Genomic DNA, 19,942 nt, shown 5'->3' with positions numbered 1-19,942 from the left:
AGTTTTTTGGGAAAAAAACAAAACAAAAGACATACCACCACAAAATCCTGGCTGCCAATAAGAACAAAGATGTACAACATCAGTTGCTCATCAAGTCCTAAGCTATTGATTCAGCATCTCCAGGGAACCATTCAGGGCAGAGGAAGTTCAAGCCCATCAGAGGGCTCCTATTCTGTAGGTGTTTGTTCTACCTTCTCCATATATTATTCAATTCTGTGTTGTACAAATAGAATTGAACAAGTCTGAAACCTTCCCCAAACTGGCTACATCAGGGATGCAAGAACAAACAGACCAGGCGAGACTGGGAAGAGATAGGTACAGGGAGGCTGAGAAAAAACAATCATAGGTGGGGCCCTACTAAATTCACAGCCATGCAAAACACGTCATGGACCATGAAATCTGGTGTTAGGTGTGCTTTACCCTATACTATACAGATTTCATGGGGGAGACCAGTGTTTCTCAAACTGGGGGGTCCTGACCCAAAAGGGAGTTGCGGGGGTAGGGGGGAGGAGTGTGAACAATATTGCCACCCTTACTTCTGCGCTGCTGCCTTCAGAGCTGAGCAGCTGGAGAGCAGCGGCTGTTGGTCGGGCACTGGGCTCTGAAAGCAGCACCCCACCAGCAGCAGCGCAGAAATAAAGGTGGCAATACCATACCACACCACCCTTACTTCTGCCCTGCTGCCTTCAGACCTGGGCGGCCAGAGAGTGACGTCCGCTGACTGAGGGCTCAGCTTTGCAGGCAGCAATGCAGAAGTAAGGGTGGCAATACCATACCATGCCATCCTTACCTCTGCGCTGCTGCTGGAGGTGACACTGCCTTCAGAGCTGGGCTCCCGGCCACCCCCGCTGCTCTCCAGCTGGCCAGCTCTGAAAGCAGGGCCAGCGCCAGCAGCTGTGCAGAAGTATGGGTAGCAGTACCGCAAACATCCTCCCTCCTCCCCCATTCCAACTCCTTTTTGGGTCAGGAACCCTACAATTACAACACCGTGAAATTTCAGATTTAAATAGCTGAAATCATTAAATTTATGATTTTTAAAACCCTAGGATCATGAAATTGACCAAAATGGATCGTGAATTTGATAGGGCCCCTAAACATAGGAGGTGCCAGGAGGGAACACCTCTCAGAAGCAAAGCAGATCCATATTATTATTGTTATTTATGTGTATTACTATAGCACCTAAATGCCCTAGAGATCCAGGATTGTGCTAGGTGCCGTACAAACATGGGTTCACTGATGTGGGGAGCTCCAAATTCTTACCAACGTCTCTGGGTACATGAGGCTCAGCTTGCTCACACTCACTTCTAATATGGTGTATGGAGAAGGAATAAGGAAAGTAAGTGCAGAACTAATTGCCTCCCTATGGAAGACGGATCCTAATTAGGACTGTGTATCACCTCCCCTCCCAGCCCCCACCTCGCAACTATAGGTTGTGCAGCCTGTCAGAACCAGCCTTGGTCTTGTAGCTTCATGAAATTAAGACTATTTGGTTCCAAAATTGTCAGACCTTTTCTCTTTGCTGTTGACAATAAAATCATCACCACATGTAGCCTTTAAATCAGGACTGCTTTCCTAAAAAATGTGGTTTTGTTCAGCTACAAGTTATTGACACAATAGTGTTCATTTACCCAGTATGGAAGACTAATTCCACCTGCAGAATAGTCAGACAAAATTAATAGATTTTAAGACCAGAAGGAACTATTATATGTTCATCTAGTCTGACTTCCTGCTTAACACTTCACAGAACCTCAACCAACAATTTCTGCACCAAGCTTATAACTTCTGTTTGAGCTATACGATCAACTTTTAGAAAGCTATCCTGCCATGATTTAAAGACTTCCAGTGATGGAGAGTCCACCACATCACAAGGTAAATTATTCCAATGGCTAATTAAACTCACTATTAGTAACGTACGCTATACTTCTAGACTGAATTTGTCTAGCTTCAGCTTCCAACCATTGTACCTCATCAATCCTTTTTCTATTATATTAAAAGAGTTGTTGACTATCAAAAATATTTTTGCCACGTACTTGTAGATTATGCCTCTTAATATTCTCTTGAAGTGTTGTAAAATCCAAATGCTTACTCAGATTGTTCTGAAATTTGCTGTGCTCCTTTGCCAGTCCTTACAGTCCAGGGGGTTCTCAAACTGTGGGTCAGGACCCCAAAGTGGGCCACAACCCCATTTTAATGGGGTTGCCAAGGCTGTCTTGGGCTTTGGCTTTAGCCCTGGGCCCCAGTAAGTCTAAGCCCCACTGCCTGGGACCAAAGCCCAAGCCCTGGGTGGTGAGACTCAGGTTACAGGCCCTCTGCCTGGGGCGGAAGCCTTTTGGCTTTGGTCTCCCCCCTTGCCAGAGGCGGTGGGGCTTGGGTGGGCTCAGGCTTCAATCCCCCCTCCTGGGGTCATGTAATTTTTATTGTCAAAAGGGGATCACAGTGTAATGAAGTTTGAGAACCCCGTTATAACTTGTAAAACATTCCTGGAGTTTCTATTAATGGCTGCACGAAACCCTTCCAAATGTCTGCAAGTTTGAACTCCATGAAAACACAATTTTTGTTGTACACATTGTATAAAGATGTTTAAGGAGCTGCTCGTCCTATTCCCTTGTCTAATTTGGTGGTCTGTAACAGATTCCCAACCAGTACCCCACGTTGGAATTTATCAGGTAGAATGCTGATCCATAACTATGCCAGGTCCTATACTTCTGAATTGTCAAGAAATCTAACGCAGACAATAGTTTCTTTGATGTAGAATGACAACCCTGTTCCTCGGCTGCCCACTCTCTTTTTCCTAAAATGGAGTAATATTAAAATCCCAGTCATGCGACTCAGCCCACCAGGTTTCAGTAATACTAATTATACCAAATTTTCTTTTCATAAATGAACATTTCTAATTCCTCCTGATTATTTCCCAGGCTTTTCTCCTCTGTCACCCAGAAAACTGGAACCCTTTCTACTGAAACAGTGGTAGTCCAACCCATACGTCCTTTTCTCCCTATAGAAGATGACCCAATATTTCACAAAACCCAAACCATCAACTTTGGGCCCTTTACCTAGCCAACAGTCTGCTTCTCACATTTTCTATTGGCTATCTTCTCTCAGTTGGTGGGAAAGACAGATCTCAGATCACCACCAATGCTTTCCTATCGTTCAGCTCCCTTGTAAGATCTTTGAAGTCTCTGATGATCTGCAAAGAATCTTCTGAAGCAGTACGCAGTGGTGTTGTAGCCATATTGGTCCCAGGATATTAGAGAGACTAGGTGGTGAGGTAATATCTTTTACTGCTGGTGAGAGAGACAAGCTCTTGAGCTTACAAAGAGCTCCTTTTCAGGTCACTGAACATTTTGGGTATGGTTGACATCCATCTTCTCATGTGCCCTGCAGAGGTCCCTGTGTTTTTCTCCAGTTTTGGAATTTCAGTCTTCCAAGAGATTCTCTGTAGCTGCTGCAGGAGTACCGGAATATGACTCGATATCTCTCCCTATGTTGAATTTCTCCTGGTTCTCTTTCCTCTGGTGGTCAAAGACCATCCCATCCTCTCTTGCTTCTCCTTCCTTGCTTGGTCACAAACTGCCAGTCCCTTTTCTCTGTTTTCCAATCTCTCCTGTTTGTTTGAAACAAAACTTATCTGATTGGACCTGCAGTGGTGATAGCAGGTTGTCCAAGAACTGTCTCTCTGATACAACAGAATCAACAGATGCCCTTCAAGACCACAAACCCATGAGAAAAAGCACCTACTCTCTATTGCAAACTCTTTCCAACTCCCGGTAACCTCCTGCTCACCTCCGGAATTCACTTTACAACTGGTTTATACATTTAGCCTTGCAGGTCAGCTCATCCCCTCACTCACAGAGAGGATTAAGACTAGAACACTGGTCCTGACCTATGGCCAAAGAGCCCCAATCTCCTAGCCCTCACAGAGACACAAACTTCTCACCCTTTTGTTTAGAGGCTTGAAAGCCCAGCCACATAGCCCCAGCAGAGACACAAACTAACACAGACAGACCAAAAGGATAATTAACCAAGCCCTTTATCTCCATGCACAGGATCCTCAGCTGCTAATCAAAACCTTTTACTCTCTCCCTGTTCATTTTATGATTATAACGATCTGTTCTGGCCTTAAAAACCTATTAACTTCGCAGTTAACAGTTTGCAATTAACTAAATCCTGGGAAAAGAATTAGAATACCAAATCTGATTTTTTTACCTTTGGGCACCCATTCTAAGAAATCTTCTATAAAAAAAAATCTTAATATCTTTAATTGCCATACCCAGCCATTATTTACTGTCACCTGGCTATATTAATTGAGCCTGCTATGGAAAATTTTGGAATAAGAACAAGACAACCACAGTGCTTCACATTTCTCTCATACTTACATGGTTTCCTGAAATCAAAGAGAACAACCATCAACTACTTTGTCTCCTGAAATAACTTGTTCAGGTATGATAAAAAGCAGAATACTATTAGTATAAACACTAGAATTCTAATCCCTCCCCCCTTTCCATTTCATACAAATCCCTCATGCAATATTATAGGCTATTCTACCATATTCATGTTAATTCTCTTTCCATACATTTCAACTGACATGCAATCACGGTTTCATCTCCTTCTGCAAAAAAAAAATTTACTACTGAAAGAATAAAAGTCAGATACTTAAATATGTTAACATCTATAAAGATTTCAGAAGTATTTTTGGCTTGTATAATAAACTAATTCATATTTGACTGAGTGATTTTTCCATTTGCTTTAAGTTTCATAGCATTAACTCTTCCTGTCCAATGTAAATTGCAGGATACACCTAATTCTAAATGAAGCATTTAAAATTTGGTGAGCATAATTTAAAAAAAAAAAAGTCAGATTGTAAACTTTTATTAAGATTTGACTATGAATTCAGGTACAATATTCAATGTTGCAAAATAGGATTTTCAAAACACCCTCAAAATATCTCCCACATGTAGGGCTTCTCCAATTTTTGGAACCCTTAGAGCCAACTTCGGCCTTGTCTACACGACAGAGCCTTTGCCGGTATAGCTACATCATCAGAGCCCTCTAGTGAAGGCGTAGTGTAAGCTGACAGGAGGGCTCCTCTTGGCATAGTTACACCACCACCCCATATGACATTCGCTAAACCAACAGAAGCACTCTTCTGTCAGCATAGTTGTGTCTACCCAGAGGTTTTGCCAAAATAATTATGCTGGCTGGGGGTGTGATTTTTTCATACCCCTAGCCAATGTAGCTATGCTGGCAAAACTCTGTAGTATAGACTAAGGGCTGGTCTACACGGAAAACTAGCATCAGCATAACTACATCTTTCAGGAGTGTGAAGAATCTGTAGCGATATGAATAGCTTCATAGAGCCAGAACGCTTACAGAGTTAACAATTTCAGTTGGTACAGCTGCATCTTTCAGGGGGAAATACACACCCAAGAGATGTAGATATGCTGACCTAACCCCCGCTGTAGACAGTGCTAGGTCAATGGAAACATTCTCCCATCAACCTAGCTACCGTGTCTCAGGGAGATGGATTAACTATAGTGAGGGGAAAACCTCCCCCGTAGCGAGCATCTGCACCGAAGCGCTATAGTGGCAAAGCTGTAGCCCTGCACCTATGCCGCTGTGTAGTACTTTAAGACATGGCCAGCCTCAAATACAACAAAACATTGCTAAATTGTATCCCCAAAATTAGGGTCCACACAAATAGCAGCCTCACCTTATTTCTCAGCAAAGATTTAATATCAGAGCGCTAAAGTGATGTTTCCAATGAACAGAGCCAGGTGTATGTGGCTACATAATAGATTTTAAAAGTGCACCATAATTGAGCTTCACAGTCTAAGTTTTCATTTTGAATATTAACTATTTAGATATTACACTTATGTTTACTTTAGCATTTTGGTGGGAATCTCCAATTATCGCACTACCACCAACACATCTCCACCTGTGGTAGTAATGGAAACAGTGCTAGTGGAGACTGAGCACAGACATTTTTACGACTGTTTTGATGAGATGTCCATGTGAGACAATATGGTGGTAATACTGTGAACTCAACAGATGCAATAATGTCTTCCTGATTCTGCAGACACCTTAAAACAACATGTATGAGAGAAGTATGAACTGGTCCCATTGGTCTCAATGGTATGTTAACGTTGAAGCCCCATGACAACAATTCAACTTTCATGAACTATTTCAATAGAAACATCATGTTCATTTGTCATTGTTGCATGATACTCGAGTAGGATGCAGTAGGGCAGTTAGTTGTCAAAGAGTTGCAGAAGTGGGAAATAGCAAGTTCAGGAGCTCTTTCCCCAAAAACTTGAAGTTGACTCTGCTCCTCCCCCTGATCAAAAAAGGAAGAAAGGAGATGCGCTAACCTCAGTACCAAAAGTTAAAAATGCTTCTTAGAGATCAGAAACACTAAGCCTCCTCCCACTCCTCTTTTGGTGCCAAAAAGGCCCAACTGTCCCATACCCATATGTCAAGATGTCCAACTTTCTCCAGACAAGTTTAATATTGTGAAATGGGGTCTTCCAGTCACTAGTTTGAATTTGAAAGTTCCTACTTTACGTGAGTGCCATATAACTTATCTTGTCAATCATAGAATCTATTACTGAAAAGACTTTTATTGCAAGTTGCTCTGAAGCCTCAAAAACCCGTAACAATCTGGAAGTGGAATTACTAAATTGAGAGTTGCCTTAGATATTATCTAGAATCAGAATTAGCCAAACATATTTTTTAAATTTTACCACAATTAAGACATTTATTCCCTTTTCAGAGAGACTGCAAAGAATTAATTTATGAAAACTGTAATGTTCTTTCCTATTCTGAAGCTTCACAATGATCTCTGAAGCAAGAGCTCACTATCAAGTTAAAAAGCCTACTCAGCCTTTATCTTTCCAAGAACACGAACCAACAAATCACTCCTCATTATGTACACAAAATATTAATTTTCATATGAAATCCCTAGGAAATACATACACTGAAGCTAGCTCCTTATTTTACTTTGATAAATTAAACTCAATCAGGTAATACCAACATTCTTCCGAATTTTTTTTGGTCTATTAATATTAACCAAAGATGACCAATTATTCTTTTGGACAATACTGAACTGCCATTTAACAACTTCCAAAGGAAGAAAAGGAAAACTTCTAAAATACATTTTAAAGGATTGTCTACATGCACAGTTATACTAGTTTTAAACACATGATTTTAAATAGAGTTAGTCACATGGGTACAAAAGCCTATATAAACATTTGTTTTAGTTTAAATCAGGTTTTTGCTTTTGTTTGTTTGTTTTAGCTCAGAATAAAAATCAATTATTTTAAAAAAGTTTTTTATTTCAATGAGTGTTTAAATTAAAAACATTTTTAGAAGAGAAACCTATTTAAAATTAAATTTGAAATTATGACAACCTATATTAAGACTTATGTATTAGAGAAAATCAAATCACTCAACTGGTGGAAGTCACGAGCTAAGCACCTAGAACCAGGGTTTGTTGAAGTGCTACACTAGTTTTTGACAGCAGTAGCTTCTTCTGCAGATGCAGACAGAATATTTTCATCATTTCATTTTATTTTTTTTAATTAGTTCAGCTTAATGACTAGTTCATTCAAAATCAAAAAATCAAATGGGAGTTGAAAAAGCACGAATGCTTGTTTTCCTCTTCCAATCTATGAATAAAACCTAGGTCTGAGAAGATGAGATCAACTAGTTCTAAAATCTTAAAGAACATGGTGAACAGAAACAGTAAGTTCAATACTTCCTTTGTTTAATAATTTTTGAATACAAAAAGATGTTTTGATATTTTTTTCAGATGTATCCAGCACTTTAAGGTAGTTTTATATAACTATCAGTAATCATTTAAAACACTGTTATTGTTCATTTTTAGATGAATTCCAACTTCCATGCAAATACAATTTGCACACAAGTAAAAAATTAATCTAGTATATAATAAATGCAACATTCACCATTTTCTAACAGAACAAAAAATAAGATTCTGAAAAAATGTATATTATGCTACATAACTGCTGAAATACATTATGCATAGATCTTGGCTAGCAAAGAGAAGTACTAAGTTTAGAGTAAATGTTATATTTAGTTGCAAAACAACATGGTTTAATGGTTACAAATTGTGAGAATCAACCTTTGTTTAGGAAAATAACTAAAAAGTTCAACTGCAAAATGAGATTAAAATAAATTATTTAAATCCATCTACCCTAATTTAGCTTCAGTTGATTAGGAGCAGGTCTAAGCTAAACTGAAATACATTACTCAAACCAAAGCAAGGTATTTATATCAATTTAACTAACATGATTAATTAAATCAGTTGAATTAATCTGGTACAAGTGTGCATGTACACACAGCCCATGCAGCGGGCAAAGATTATCCAACAAGTTTTTGGAATGTACTTTTTTGTTCCAGTTTTCACCAAAAAGTTTAGTAGCAATTGGACATCTAACAATGAATGTCAGTGAAAATGTGATAGGATCAGAGGCTAAAATAGGGAAAGAACAAGTCTAAGTAATTTTTAACTAGTTAGATGTTTTCAAGTCACCAAAATGCATCCTAGAATACTCAAGGAGCTCACTAAGGAAATATCTGAGGCATCAGCAATTATCTTAGAAAAGGCATGGAATATAGGTGAGATTCCAGAGGTCTGGAAAAGGGCAAATACAGTGCCAATCTATGAAAAGGGGACTAAGAATAACCCATGGAATTACAGACCAGTCACCTTAATTTCAGTACCCAGAAAGATAAAGGAGCAAATAATTAAGCAATTTGTAGAAACCTAGAAGATAATAAGGTGATAAATAGCAGCATGGATTTGTCAAGAACAAATCTTGTCAAACCAATCTAATACTTTTCTTCGAAAGGGTAACAAGCCTTGTGGATGGGGGGGGGGGGGGGGGGGGGGGGGGGGGATGGGGAGGGGAACAGAAAGTATGGTATATCTTGACTTTAGCAAGGCTTTTGATACTGACTTGAATGACCTTCTCATAAATAAACTAGGGAAATACTACCTAGATGGACTTACTATAAGGTGGGTACATAATAGGTTAGAAAACCATTCCCAGAGAGTAGTTATCAGTGGTTCACAGTCAAGCTGAAAGGGCATATCTAGCGGGATCCTGCAGAAATCAGTTCTGGGTCCGGTTCTATTCAATATCTTCATCAATGATTAGATAATGGCATGGAGAGCTCACTTATACAGTTTGCAGATTATACCAAGATGGGAGGTTGCAAGTGCTTTGGAGGATAGGATTCAAATTCAAAATGGTCTGGATAAACTGGAGAAATTGTATGAAATAAATAGGATGAAATTCTATACGGACAAACTCAAAGTACTCCACTTACGAAGGAACAATCAATTGCACACACACAAAATGGAAATGACTGTCTATGAAGAAGTACTGCGGAAAGGGATCTGGGGTCATAGTGGATCACAAGCTAAATATGAGTGAACAGTGTAACACTGTTGCAAAAAGGCAAACATCATACTGGTCTGTATTAGCAGGAGTGTTGTAAGCTGATTAGGTCTCAACTGGAGTATTGTGTCCAGTTCTGGGTACCATAAGAACGGCCATTCTGGGTCAGATCAAAGGTCTATCTAGCCCAGTATCCTGTCTTCTCACAGTGGTCAATGCTAGGTGCATCCAAGGGAATGAACAGAACAGGTAATCATCAAGTGATCCATCCCCTGTCACCCATTCCCTGCTTCTGGCAAACAGAGGCTAGGGACACCATCCCTGCCCAGCTTGGCTATCCTCCATGAATTTATCTAGTTCTTTCTGAACCCTGTTATAGTCTTCGCTTTCACAACATCCTCTGGCAAAGAGTTCCACAGGTTGACTGTGTGTTGTGTGACACATGTGGATAAACTGAAGAAAGTCCAAAGAGCAACAAAAATGATTAAAAGTCTAGAAAACATGACCCATGAGGGAAAATTGAGAAAACTGGCTTTGTTTAGTCTGGAGAAGATTTTTCGGGGGCGGGACAGGGACATCATAACAGTTTGCAAGTACATAAAAGGTTATTACAAGGAGGAGGGAGAAAAATTGTTCTCTAACCTGTGAGGATCATACAAGAAGCAATGGGCTTAAAAATTACAGAAACAGCAGTTTAGGTTGGACATTAGGAAAAACTTCCTGTCAGGGTGGTTAGGCACTGGAATAAATTGCGTAGGGAGGTTGTGGAATCTCCATCATTGGAGATTTTTAAGAGCAGGTTAGACAAACACCTATCAGAGCTGGTCTAGATAATACTTAGTCCTGTCATGAGTGCAGAAGACTGACCTAGAAGACCTCTCAAGGTTCTCTTCCAGTTCTACGATTCTATGCATCTTCTACACTCTCTTTACTCCCTCCCCCACTCGGAACTTTTGGAAACATAGGTGTATTCCTAATACATACTATCTTTCCTTTCTTAAATGCACTGATGGGCAGTGATATATTTAAATATCAACATTATACGTATCATCATTAGCACTGGAGTTAGCACCCACTGAATTCACTGAGATAGATATTTTTTTCAGGCTCACTGCAAACTCATTAAGACACCACCACACTGGTTACACTCGGATCAAATATTCAAGTTTTTTTTCCCCTGCAACTATAACATCTAGAGATCTAGCTTTTTTTTTTTATTTTTTTTTGTACATAAACCAAAGCCGAGACTCTGGAGAACAGGGGTCCACTGCGTAGCCCTTTGTTCCCTGCCCTTCTTGAGAGGGCACACTCTACACTTTAGGAATCACTGCCTCGGGGCAAAAGAAGTTCTCTTTGTAAACAGAATTTATTTGGTGTAAGACACCCCCACCCAAATATACACTTGCCTAGGTTTCTTTTGGCGAGCTTCCTGGTTCCCTTTTACAGCAGCATCCCCACTTTCCTTAAATGGAATATGGAAATAGTAATCAGACCCTCAGTTTCCATCTGACAAACTTCCCTTCAATTTGCTCAGTCTGCCATTGACAAGCTTTAGCGATACATCAAGTGTCACCTTGCTTGCAGCCAGCCAGCACGTGGATAGCGCTCTCTCTCTAAAACTATTCCAAAGCTAGCTATATTCTCAGTTTCTCTTTTCCAGTTGATGTCCGGTAATCCTGCAGTCAAGAGTTTGAGTAGACACTGAGTGTGTAGGTAAACAACCCCAAGACCATCTCTGAACAGCAAGTTTGTATTCCATGCTATGGGGAAAATGTGAAAAAGCTACTGAATAATAATAACCCTCTTTCACCATTTCAAGATGGGGTACCTCACTACATATTGCAGGACACTTTTCCATACATTGCTTGGAAGCTTCAACATACATTAATGAAACAGGAAACGCTAACAGTGTGAAAACCTACATCCTCTTGCTAGTAGAAAAAGGATGGAAGAAATGGCATTGTTCCAATAGCCCAAGAAACACTCCATATGCAGAGCATTTACAGAGAAATTAGGGGGACGAATGGCATGGGGCTGAAGTATACCGCAGTGCTGCTCTCTTAAAACACGATCCGAAGTCCACCTCAGTCATTCTACGCTGCAGAACAATCTATTTTATGTATAAGCAAGTGCATTAAAACACAAAAGTAATCCAATGTATTTTTTAAATTAGTAAAAATCCCACAATGTTAACTTCTGAATGCCCAAGAGATGAACACATGTGCATCGGCTGGTAGGTGCTAAGTTCTCAAAGGAATCTGAGTCTGTATGCAATGAAATACTAACATAAATGGCTGGCAATATTCACAAAGTCACCACTATTCTTTCAAGATACAATCCTTCAAGGAATTCTCTTGGATCTCGTGTCCCTCCCTGTTGCCAAATGCCAGCTAGACCACTCACAGACTCTTGTTCTGCTTCCTGTGTGGCATGCTCCAGTAATACACTCTGCAAAAGAAGTTATTTCTTGTATGCCCGTCTACTGCTCTGCTAATGACAAGACAAAGAACTGGACTCCAGATTTTTCGTTTGCTTGGTCACCAACTTTCTGGAGTCCTACCTGATTACAACTTATCTTTATAACATCATTAAACAGGTATACAAGGCTGTGGTTTGGCTCTGTTCATTTTGTTCTCTTAATGGTCTCTCAGTTCTGCCCATCTGGTCTTGCGGGGAGCAGAGACATCTGCCTGCTTGACAAGATGGACAGTAGCCTGGAATGGACACACTAGCACTGCGGAAGCTCAGCCCAAATTCCACATGTGCCTGCATTTGCTTACATTATTTGAGCAATCTAAAAATTGCCCCAAAGCATGGCAATCATGTTGCAAGTGTTGTAAAAAAGGGTTTGTAAGTGCCACTGCTCCAGCTCATAGATCCCTATTTCTTATTTCTCCAGTCAGCTCCAATTACAGGTTTCCTTCTTTGCACTTCGGTCATCTAGCCCCAAGACACCAAGCACCTTTGTGGCAGGAATCAGTGTGGCGCTTGCAGTGTCAGCATTACCCTGAAGCTTTCTAGAACCAGCAGATCTGGTTCACTGGTTGCCTCAAGGCAATATTTGATGCTTCAGAAGCCAAAATCTTCTTTAAATGCCCTCAGCACACTAAGGCACCAAATGAGCAGTACTAAACTCTAGGTCATCTTAGCATGAGAAATCACCTCAAGAGCACTGAACGACAGCCAACAGCCTCTTGGCACACTGACCAAAGCCTTGAGTCCTGGCAGCTCTGCATCAAAGCCTCCAGTTAACACTCCATATACCAGCACAGAAACTGGAGATCAATAAAATGGTATCAGGGTATATCATCTGAATTGTTCCAGTCATTCCATTTAACGGCTGATAATAACTTGAAGATGAGTATCAAAGCATAAGACGACAGAATAGTAAGAAGCAGTTTGGGATTCTCAGCACCTTAGGAGCCCAGTTTATACCAGGCTGGCATCTGCATCCAGAAGGCAATCTATATCAACACAAGCAGTTCTGACCTCAGGGCAATTATCATGCAACTTTGCTTGCAGTGACTATCTGAGGATTGTCTGTGCCAACGCCTCTTCCAGTAGCATCAACTACTCCACCTCCTCAAAATGCACCACACAGTCACTTATGTAAGATCAAGGAGGTGAACCTGGAAGCACTCAGGATTATTATTTGTATTCCAAAGAAAAGGCTGGGTGTATTTGGGGACAAATATAGATTTACTTATAAGAGACAGAACAATTTGCTCTGGAGAATCCAACTTCCACCCAGTTTTTGCAATATCTGGGTAGGCCATCTGGGTTTGGTTTGGCCCCACCAAAGAATTCTCAAGGACCAAGATTAATTGGTACCTGGCCTAAGGATTGCTCCCATGAATGTGACCTTGCATATCATTTATAATGAGATGACAGAGATATAGAAATCCAGTCACACTCCAATCTCAAGCAGTAGAGAAAAATACATATTTTGCCAAGGATGCTGTTGGCTACATATTCCACTTCCTATAAGTTTGCTGATTAAGGGAAAACAGATACCTGAACATTGTTGTTGGCAGTTATTTGCAAGAAGGGTTTATTCAGCTTCAAAGGCTGCCTTGAATGTTGTGAAGTACCCATGACTCCATCAGAAGTCAAACTGTTGAACAAGGTTCGCTCCTGTAAGGATCTCTGCCAAGACCTACCCTAAGAGGTGGCAACCATCACACAGGAGAGTTGACCAGGACAGCCATCAAAAGGATGTAGGCTTCTTTTGTGCAGCAAGCATGGTACAGAAAACTGCTGCCCCAGAAACTGTACATTACCACCTCACACTTTCACAGCCCATCCCTGCTTAGCTTTTGCCCTTGTAGAGTCCCTATTTGGATTCAGAATGCCCATTTCTGAGATCAGGGTGGCCCAAAATCTCCTGCCTCAGTAGTTTCTTCTTGATATCTCATGTCAGAGTTAGTCAAATGTTGACAGTTTTTGTTTATGAGGTCACATTCTTTGAGGCTTTGTCCATTTACTCATCTTTGTTATATGAAAGAATGTTCTCCATCCTTTTAATATAAAAGTTGCATTTTTACAATACTGAGCATTAGTCTTCTTTTTATACTGCCTATGCTTTTGGTTATAAGACATAGCCTTATTCACCTTATAGCTATTTAAGGTGGGAAAATTCTGTAAGAATTACCTTCAAAGAACCAGAATTGAGAAATTAAGACAGGTGAAACATTTACAGCCTTCCTTCACCTATACTGGTGCAGAAACTCTTCCATGTGTCTCTGTCATTTGCTGCTCTTTCCACTTGGGGTCGGCAGCGTTCTCTGCTGAGCAGCCATTTTTACCGGAATGGTAGCCTGGTTCCATTCCCATAACCAATGGGTTGGTTTTGTTTTTTTTTTTTACAGGTCTAGATGATTAGTGTGACAGACTGACAATATCCTGTAAAATCCTGGACAAACCTTATGGAATTAAGATAAACTTTATTGAATTAGGTTAAATCTTCCTGAATTAGGGTGAATACCCTTGGGATCAATCCACTGTATTAAAAATGCAAATGTGTATGTGTCATTAGGGAATTGTATGTAACTCCTCCAAGAGGATTGGAATGCTAATGTAATTCCGCCAATTATTAGCCCATTGAAGCCACTCCCTACAGAGGTATGCACATACTAGTTCAAACTTGATGCTCCAGGGCCCCAACAAACAAAGAATTTTTGGATAAACTGCTGTGTTTTAAACGGGCTCAGGACCTTCTTCCTGATCCAGCAAATGCATAAGTCTCCATGTCCATTGAGGGCCTTAATCCTTAGGGAGGAGCTATAAGGACTGGGCCTATTAAGGTCCATAAGACTGTGTGCTTGCTTTGAGCCGAAGCTGTGATGAACTGGAAGTCACAAGGAAACTCCTTGGGTGGGGTATTGAAGGACCTCTCCTGCCAGAGCCCATGTTAAGTTTTCGGTGATCTCTGGTATGCTTATTAGCATGCATAGATTCTTTTATTGTTTTTAATATGTGCTCTCTAGTGCATTTACCTTAAGAATAAAACAGGCTTACATAAAAAGAGCTGGTGGTATTTATGACTTGGGCAGTCATAGTGTTAACCATCTCTGAAGAGAAAGCAACCAGGTGACAGCAAACAAGAAGTCTGTCTCTGCTAGAAGCAACACGGTGAAGGCAGGAGGAACTGTGCAGCCTGGAAATACTCCAGTTAGAAGGGAGGGAGACATGGGTCTCCACCCAAGAAAGGCAATGTTTGCAGTGGTGAAAGCCAGAGAGTAGGTACCCTGGTTGGACCACTGAAGGGAAATCCAAGTTCAGTTGCCCTCAGCTGTGACAGTTATCCTTGGAGTCAACCCTCCCCACTTTATCCAGCGTTGGGACTGGCAGCCACATCAAGGTGTAGCAGACAGAGTGAAGCGGGGCAACGGTTCACCCAAAATAAAGACCCTTGAATCCCCACCAATTTTAACAATTATGCATGTTCTGAGGTCTTGAAACATTTTCGTGTTTTCAATTCCCATTTCCCTCTAAAAACAAAAAAAAAGGAAGTGTCAAATGACTGCCATGACTTCTGGCTCTTGGTCAGCATTCGCACCTTATGCACGCCCAGTTGGTGACTGAAAAACTTCAGGGTACGAGGTCAAATTCAGTCGGGAAACTTACATAAAACTTGATATCTTTATCTCAATTATCCAAACCTCAAAGGGGGCCCACCAAAGTTGCTCAGCCCTGTGTTTCCGTTTATACACGGGGTAAAACTTATTTGGCTTTCAAGGGCAACCAGGTTCTTTCTTTTTCCTCTGGTGCGTTTTGAGGACCAGCTGGTAGGTCTGGCTCCCACATAGCCACTTTCTGGCAATGACCAGCTGATGGTCACTGCTGAAAGTACTGGGAGAAATGTCTTCCTGACATTCCATACAGTATAGGCCAAGAGTCACATACTATCACAAATTGTGTATCACTAACTCCACACACGAACCTTGACAACTGAGCCGTATTTTTATACTTCTCTATTTCTATAGCTTGTTATTTAAAGAAAGAGCACATTATTTTAAACAAGTGAAAATTACTTTTATTAACCAACCTGTTTTTCCAAGTTCTTCAGCAAAGTATGGGTCATTCAAGTCAACATCAGATGGAAATTCATCTTCATTCAGTTCTTCTTTGGCAGTAGCCTATAACAAAAAACAGTGATTTTTGACATTTCCATTTAACATGTAACTAATACAGAAGTTTCATCTAAATGAAATATAACTTCTTGTAGCTGCTACTAATTCACAGCTTCAAAGTTTCAGAGTAGCAGCTGTGTTAGTCTGTATCCGCAAAAAGAAAAGGAGGACTTGTGGCACCTTAGAGACTAATAAATTTATTTGAGCACAAGCTTTCATGAGCTACAGCTCACTTCATCGGATGCTTTAAGGTTGTGATCTGAATGACATAGATCTAAAACATACCATAAATTGTGAACTAAGGTGAATGTAAATAAACAATTCTAAGTCTAAGTTTGTATATAACACACTGAGCTATAAATCTTACTATGAACACAAAGAGCCGAATAATTTACACATTCAAAGAAGTCTTAAGTCCATAGAATATAAACTGTATAAACATTCCAATTAATTATAGGATCAGAAGCAAACTTCTGGTTCTCCATATCCACACACAAAATTTTTCAAGTTAATGATTCAAGGAGATCAACAATAAGTAAAATCATTGCACCCAGAAGAGTGGACAGTATGCACAGCATGTTTATGAACTACCAAGGAGATAATATATCCTTTCTTCTCTACAAAAGGCAGTTCTCAAACATCCATGTTGAAGTCACTGCCAAAAAAGCACAGCTGCTTGATCACTCCTGCTTCATCATTGCCTGTATTCCACAAGCAAAAAATATAAACTCAGCATACAAAAAACAAGCTCACTGCCCTTACTGGGAGATTCATAAAGTGTGCTGGTCCTATTTAAAATAGGAATAGTCAACTAACAATGATCCTCCACAAAAACCTTCTTTAGGCAAAAGCGTTGGTAAATAGCTTTCAGCTGTGCCTGAAGTTTATCAAATGTGGGTTTAAACTTATAGGGGAAGCAAGTTCAAGAACTGAGGAACTTTTCCTTAGAACACCTAGCCTCCAGCACACGTGAACCATTACCTTGTTGGTTTTAGTCAGGGTAAATGAGAGTCTTACACGAGCAAGAGTTGTTGTAGCCTCTAGAAACACTATTTAACACAAGAAGCCAGTTTGTTTTCAGAAGTTTTAGCAGCTACTGATCAAATGCCATTTGTAACTTTGCTTAGAGAATGGACAAATACATTAACAAAGTCACAGAAGTTATTTTAATTAATCTGTTATCTCGATGTGATATGGCTCTATCAGGCCTTCGCTGCCTTCTGACGGAGCATTAAACCCCTGACACCCCTGCTTAAAGAATACTGACTTAGGCCGGGCTACCTACAAGACATAGGGCTAGTCTGCACTGGCAACGCTTTAATGTGCCTTATGTAGTCATGGCAGAGCACTGGGAGACAGCTCTCCCAGTGCTCTAAAAAACCACCTCCATGAGGGGCATAGCTACCAGTGTGTTTTTTCACACCCCTGAGTGAGAAAGTTGCAGCGCTGTAAATTGCCAGTGTAGACAAGCCCTTAGTCCTCCGCAGGCCCAGAAGGGCCAAGAGGAGACACTGACCAATAGGGAAGCAGCAGGCCAGTTAAGAAGGCTTGCCTGCTTCTTCTGGGGCAAGTGCTGGGAGAGATTAGGACAAAGGAGACGCTCCTCAGTGCTCCAGAACCCCAGGTCCAAAAAAAGGACCTTTGCTTAAAGCACTGCAATGAAGCAGTTGCCTTTTCTATTTGTTTGTTTAAAGATACAGACCCAGACAGCCTATTTCTGACTTTGTTATTATTTAATCCAGGGGTTCTCAAACTGGGGGTTGGGACCTCTTGGGGGGGGGGGGGGGTGGTATCCACAAGATTATTACATGGGGGGTCACGAGCTGTCGGCCTCCACCCCAAGCTCCGCTTTGCCTCCAGCATTTATAATGGTGTTAAATATATAAAAAAAGTGTTTTAATTTATAAGGGAGGGGTCACACGCAGAGGCTTGCTAAGTGAAAGGGGTCACCAGTATAAAAGTTTAAGAACTACTGATTTAACCGTTAAAGACTGACGCCAAGCATATGACGGGGCCACTGTTTCTGACAGGCTGACACACCTTGTAAACCAAGTCAGGGAGCATCTGCAGGGCCACCCTTGACCAGCAGGAGGCACTATAAAGAAACCACATTTGTGATACTGGGCCTGATTCAGAATGAAGAAAGAAAATATAGGGAGAATTAGGCAGCGTATTTTTTTTTTAAAAACGTCTCCCTAACATTCATATGTTACCACCACAGGAATCAATTCACAAATTCCTTTGGTAAATGAAAAGGCAAAAAAGAAGCAAGGCAGAAAAACCAGTAGTATCAATGCAATTCCATTTTGTCATTCATACACAGAAATATCCCTCAAGGGTACACATCTAGTTGATCTTTGAGCAACTCCTCAATGCCATTCAAAATGTTTATGCTGCTAGAACTTTGGGAGACTGAATTTTGTGCATCCTAATCAGAAACCTTGCTATCCAATCATATTTTAGCAACAAATATGATACACTCTGGAATGTTTAAGTGGCTAACAAAACTCCAAGATCAAAAGGTAGTTTTCCGGGTAGATGTATGTTTATTTTTCTTTTATCACACAAATTTACAATGATATTTACTTTGGCTGCCAAAGACAGATGAAAATATGTGGAAGCCTGTTATGACTAGTATTACCCTGAACACCCTTCTAACTCTCTAGATTTGGTAAGTTACTTGTAAACAGTCTCTAAATGAAGACACACCACACTATCAGCCCCCAAAATCATTCTAGAAACTGTAACTCCTTTGTATTTAATTCAAGGCAAAATAGGACGGTTATAGGTTTTAATTAAAAATGTGAGTGATCAGAACATACGCACCTTTCTTTTCTTCTTCAGTTTTCTTTTCTCTTTCTTGTTTTCTAAAAATTGTTCCCAAGGAGTTAGTTTATCCTTTCCTTCCAACTTGCTTTTGACCATCTCTTCAGCAGTTTCTTTCAGTCCTATGGCGAAATAAAAAACAAATGAACAGGCAAACTTAATTTGCTCAAGTTTTTTTCATCCTCTTAAAAACACTAATATATTCTCATCAGCAAAGCCCTGATTCAAAGGGAAATATTTACTATCTTTGAGCCATGCAATTGCACAAATATCGACTGTCAAATCAAGGCAATGTATCCAGGGGAAAGGTCAGCTTGCTGTGCAAATCCTCCCACTTCATGCTAAAAAACCACCTCTAGCACCTCAGTGGTAAGTTGTGCAGATGTCTGAGAGAATGAGAGTGGCAATACCCAGTCCTCAGCACTTCTGATTCCCTCGACTGCCTTCTTGCCCCAGCTCAGTGCTGCAGTCTACAAATGTCACGTTCTTAGAGCTAGAGTAACCTTGTGAGGACTTAGAAGTACTTCACTAATATTAATTAGTTTTTACAAAATTAATAAGGATTTCGGAAGGGGAAAAGGGGGGAAACAAAGAACTGAAAGATTAAGTGATTTGCACAACACTACAAACGCTAAAACTGAGGTTAGAACCTAGGTCCATCTCCCAGTGCTGTGCTTTAACTTCCAGTCAATGTGGCCCATTTCGCGGAATGCCTTCCAGTAGGGTATGTGTCATTAGGAAGCTCCACAGGGATTTTAATGTTTATATTTTCCCTTCAATTATTGTACCTCTCCAGCAAAATACATCAAACCAGGAAACAAATTTAAAATTCCTCAGCATTTCAATTCTACTTCATCCACAATTCTATAATGAAAAAAGGTTAAATTTAAAATATAGGGGTTTCACATGAAGTGAGATGTTAAGAGAAAAGGGACATACATTTAAATATAAATAAAGTTAAGGATTTCTGAGCGGTTAGCTTGTAAGGGAATGCATGAACTTGTGGGATTCATGTTCAGTTATCTTTGCCAATTTCAACTTTAGTTAAAAAAAATTACGTGTATG

At 40.4% G+C, this 19,942-nt stretch overlaps 1 protein-coding gene across 15 annotated transcripts in view; it reads right to left on the bottom strand.

Moving 5' to 3' along the window:
- Positions 1–19,942, bottom strand: part of ESF1 (ESF1 nucleolar pre-rRNA processing protein homolog) — a 71,045-nt gene that overhangs the window by 6,428 nt on the left and 44,675 nt on the right. For all 15 annotated transcript variants that reach the window (XM_043544012.1, XM_043544007.1, XM_043544004.1 and 12 more), the window contains 2 exons: positions 18,878–18,999; positions 15,967–16,057 (listed from right to left, as the gene is read on the bottom strand). In XM_043544012.1, coding sequence (XP_043399947.1) covers positions 15,967–16,057; positions 18,878–18,999 — 213 coding nt within the window. The remainder of the gene's footprint in view (positions 1–15,966; positions 16,058–18,877; positions 19,000–19,942) is intronic.

This window comes from Chelonia mydas, chromosome 3 (genome assembly GCF_015237465.2).
Source record: "Chelonia mydas isolate rCheMyd1 chromosome 3, rCheMyd1.pri.v2, whole genome shotgun sequence".
In the NCBI taxonomy this organism is placed as follows: Eukaryota; Metazoa; Chordata; order Testudines; family Cheloniidae; genus Chelonia; species Chelonia mydas.
The sequence above is the reverse complement of the archived record's forward strand: the minus strand, read 5'-3'. Positions and strand labels throughout refer to the sequence as shown.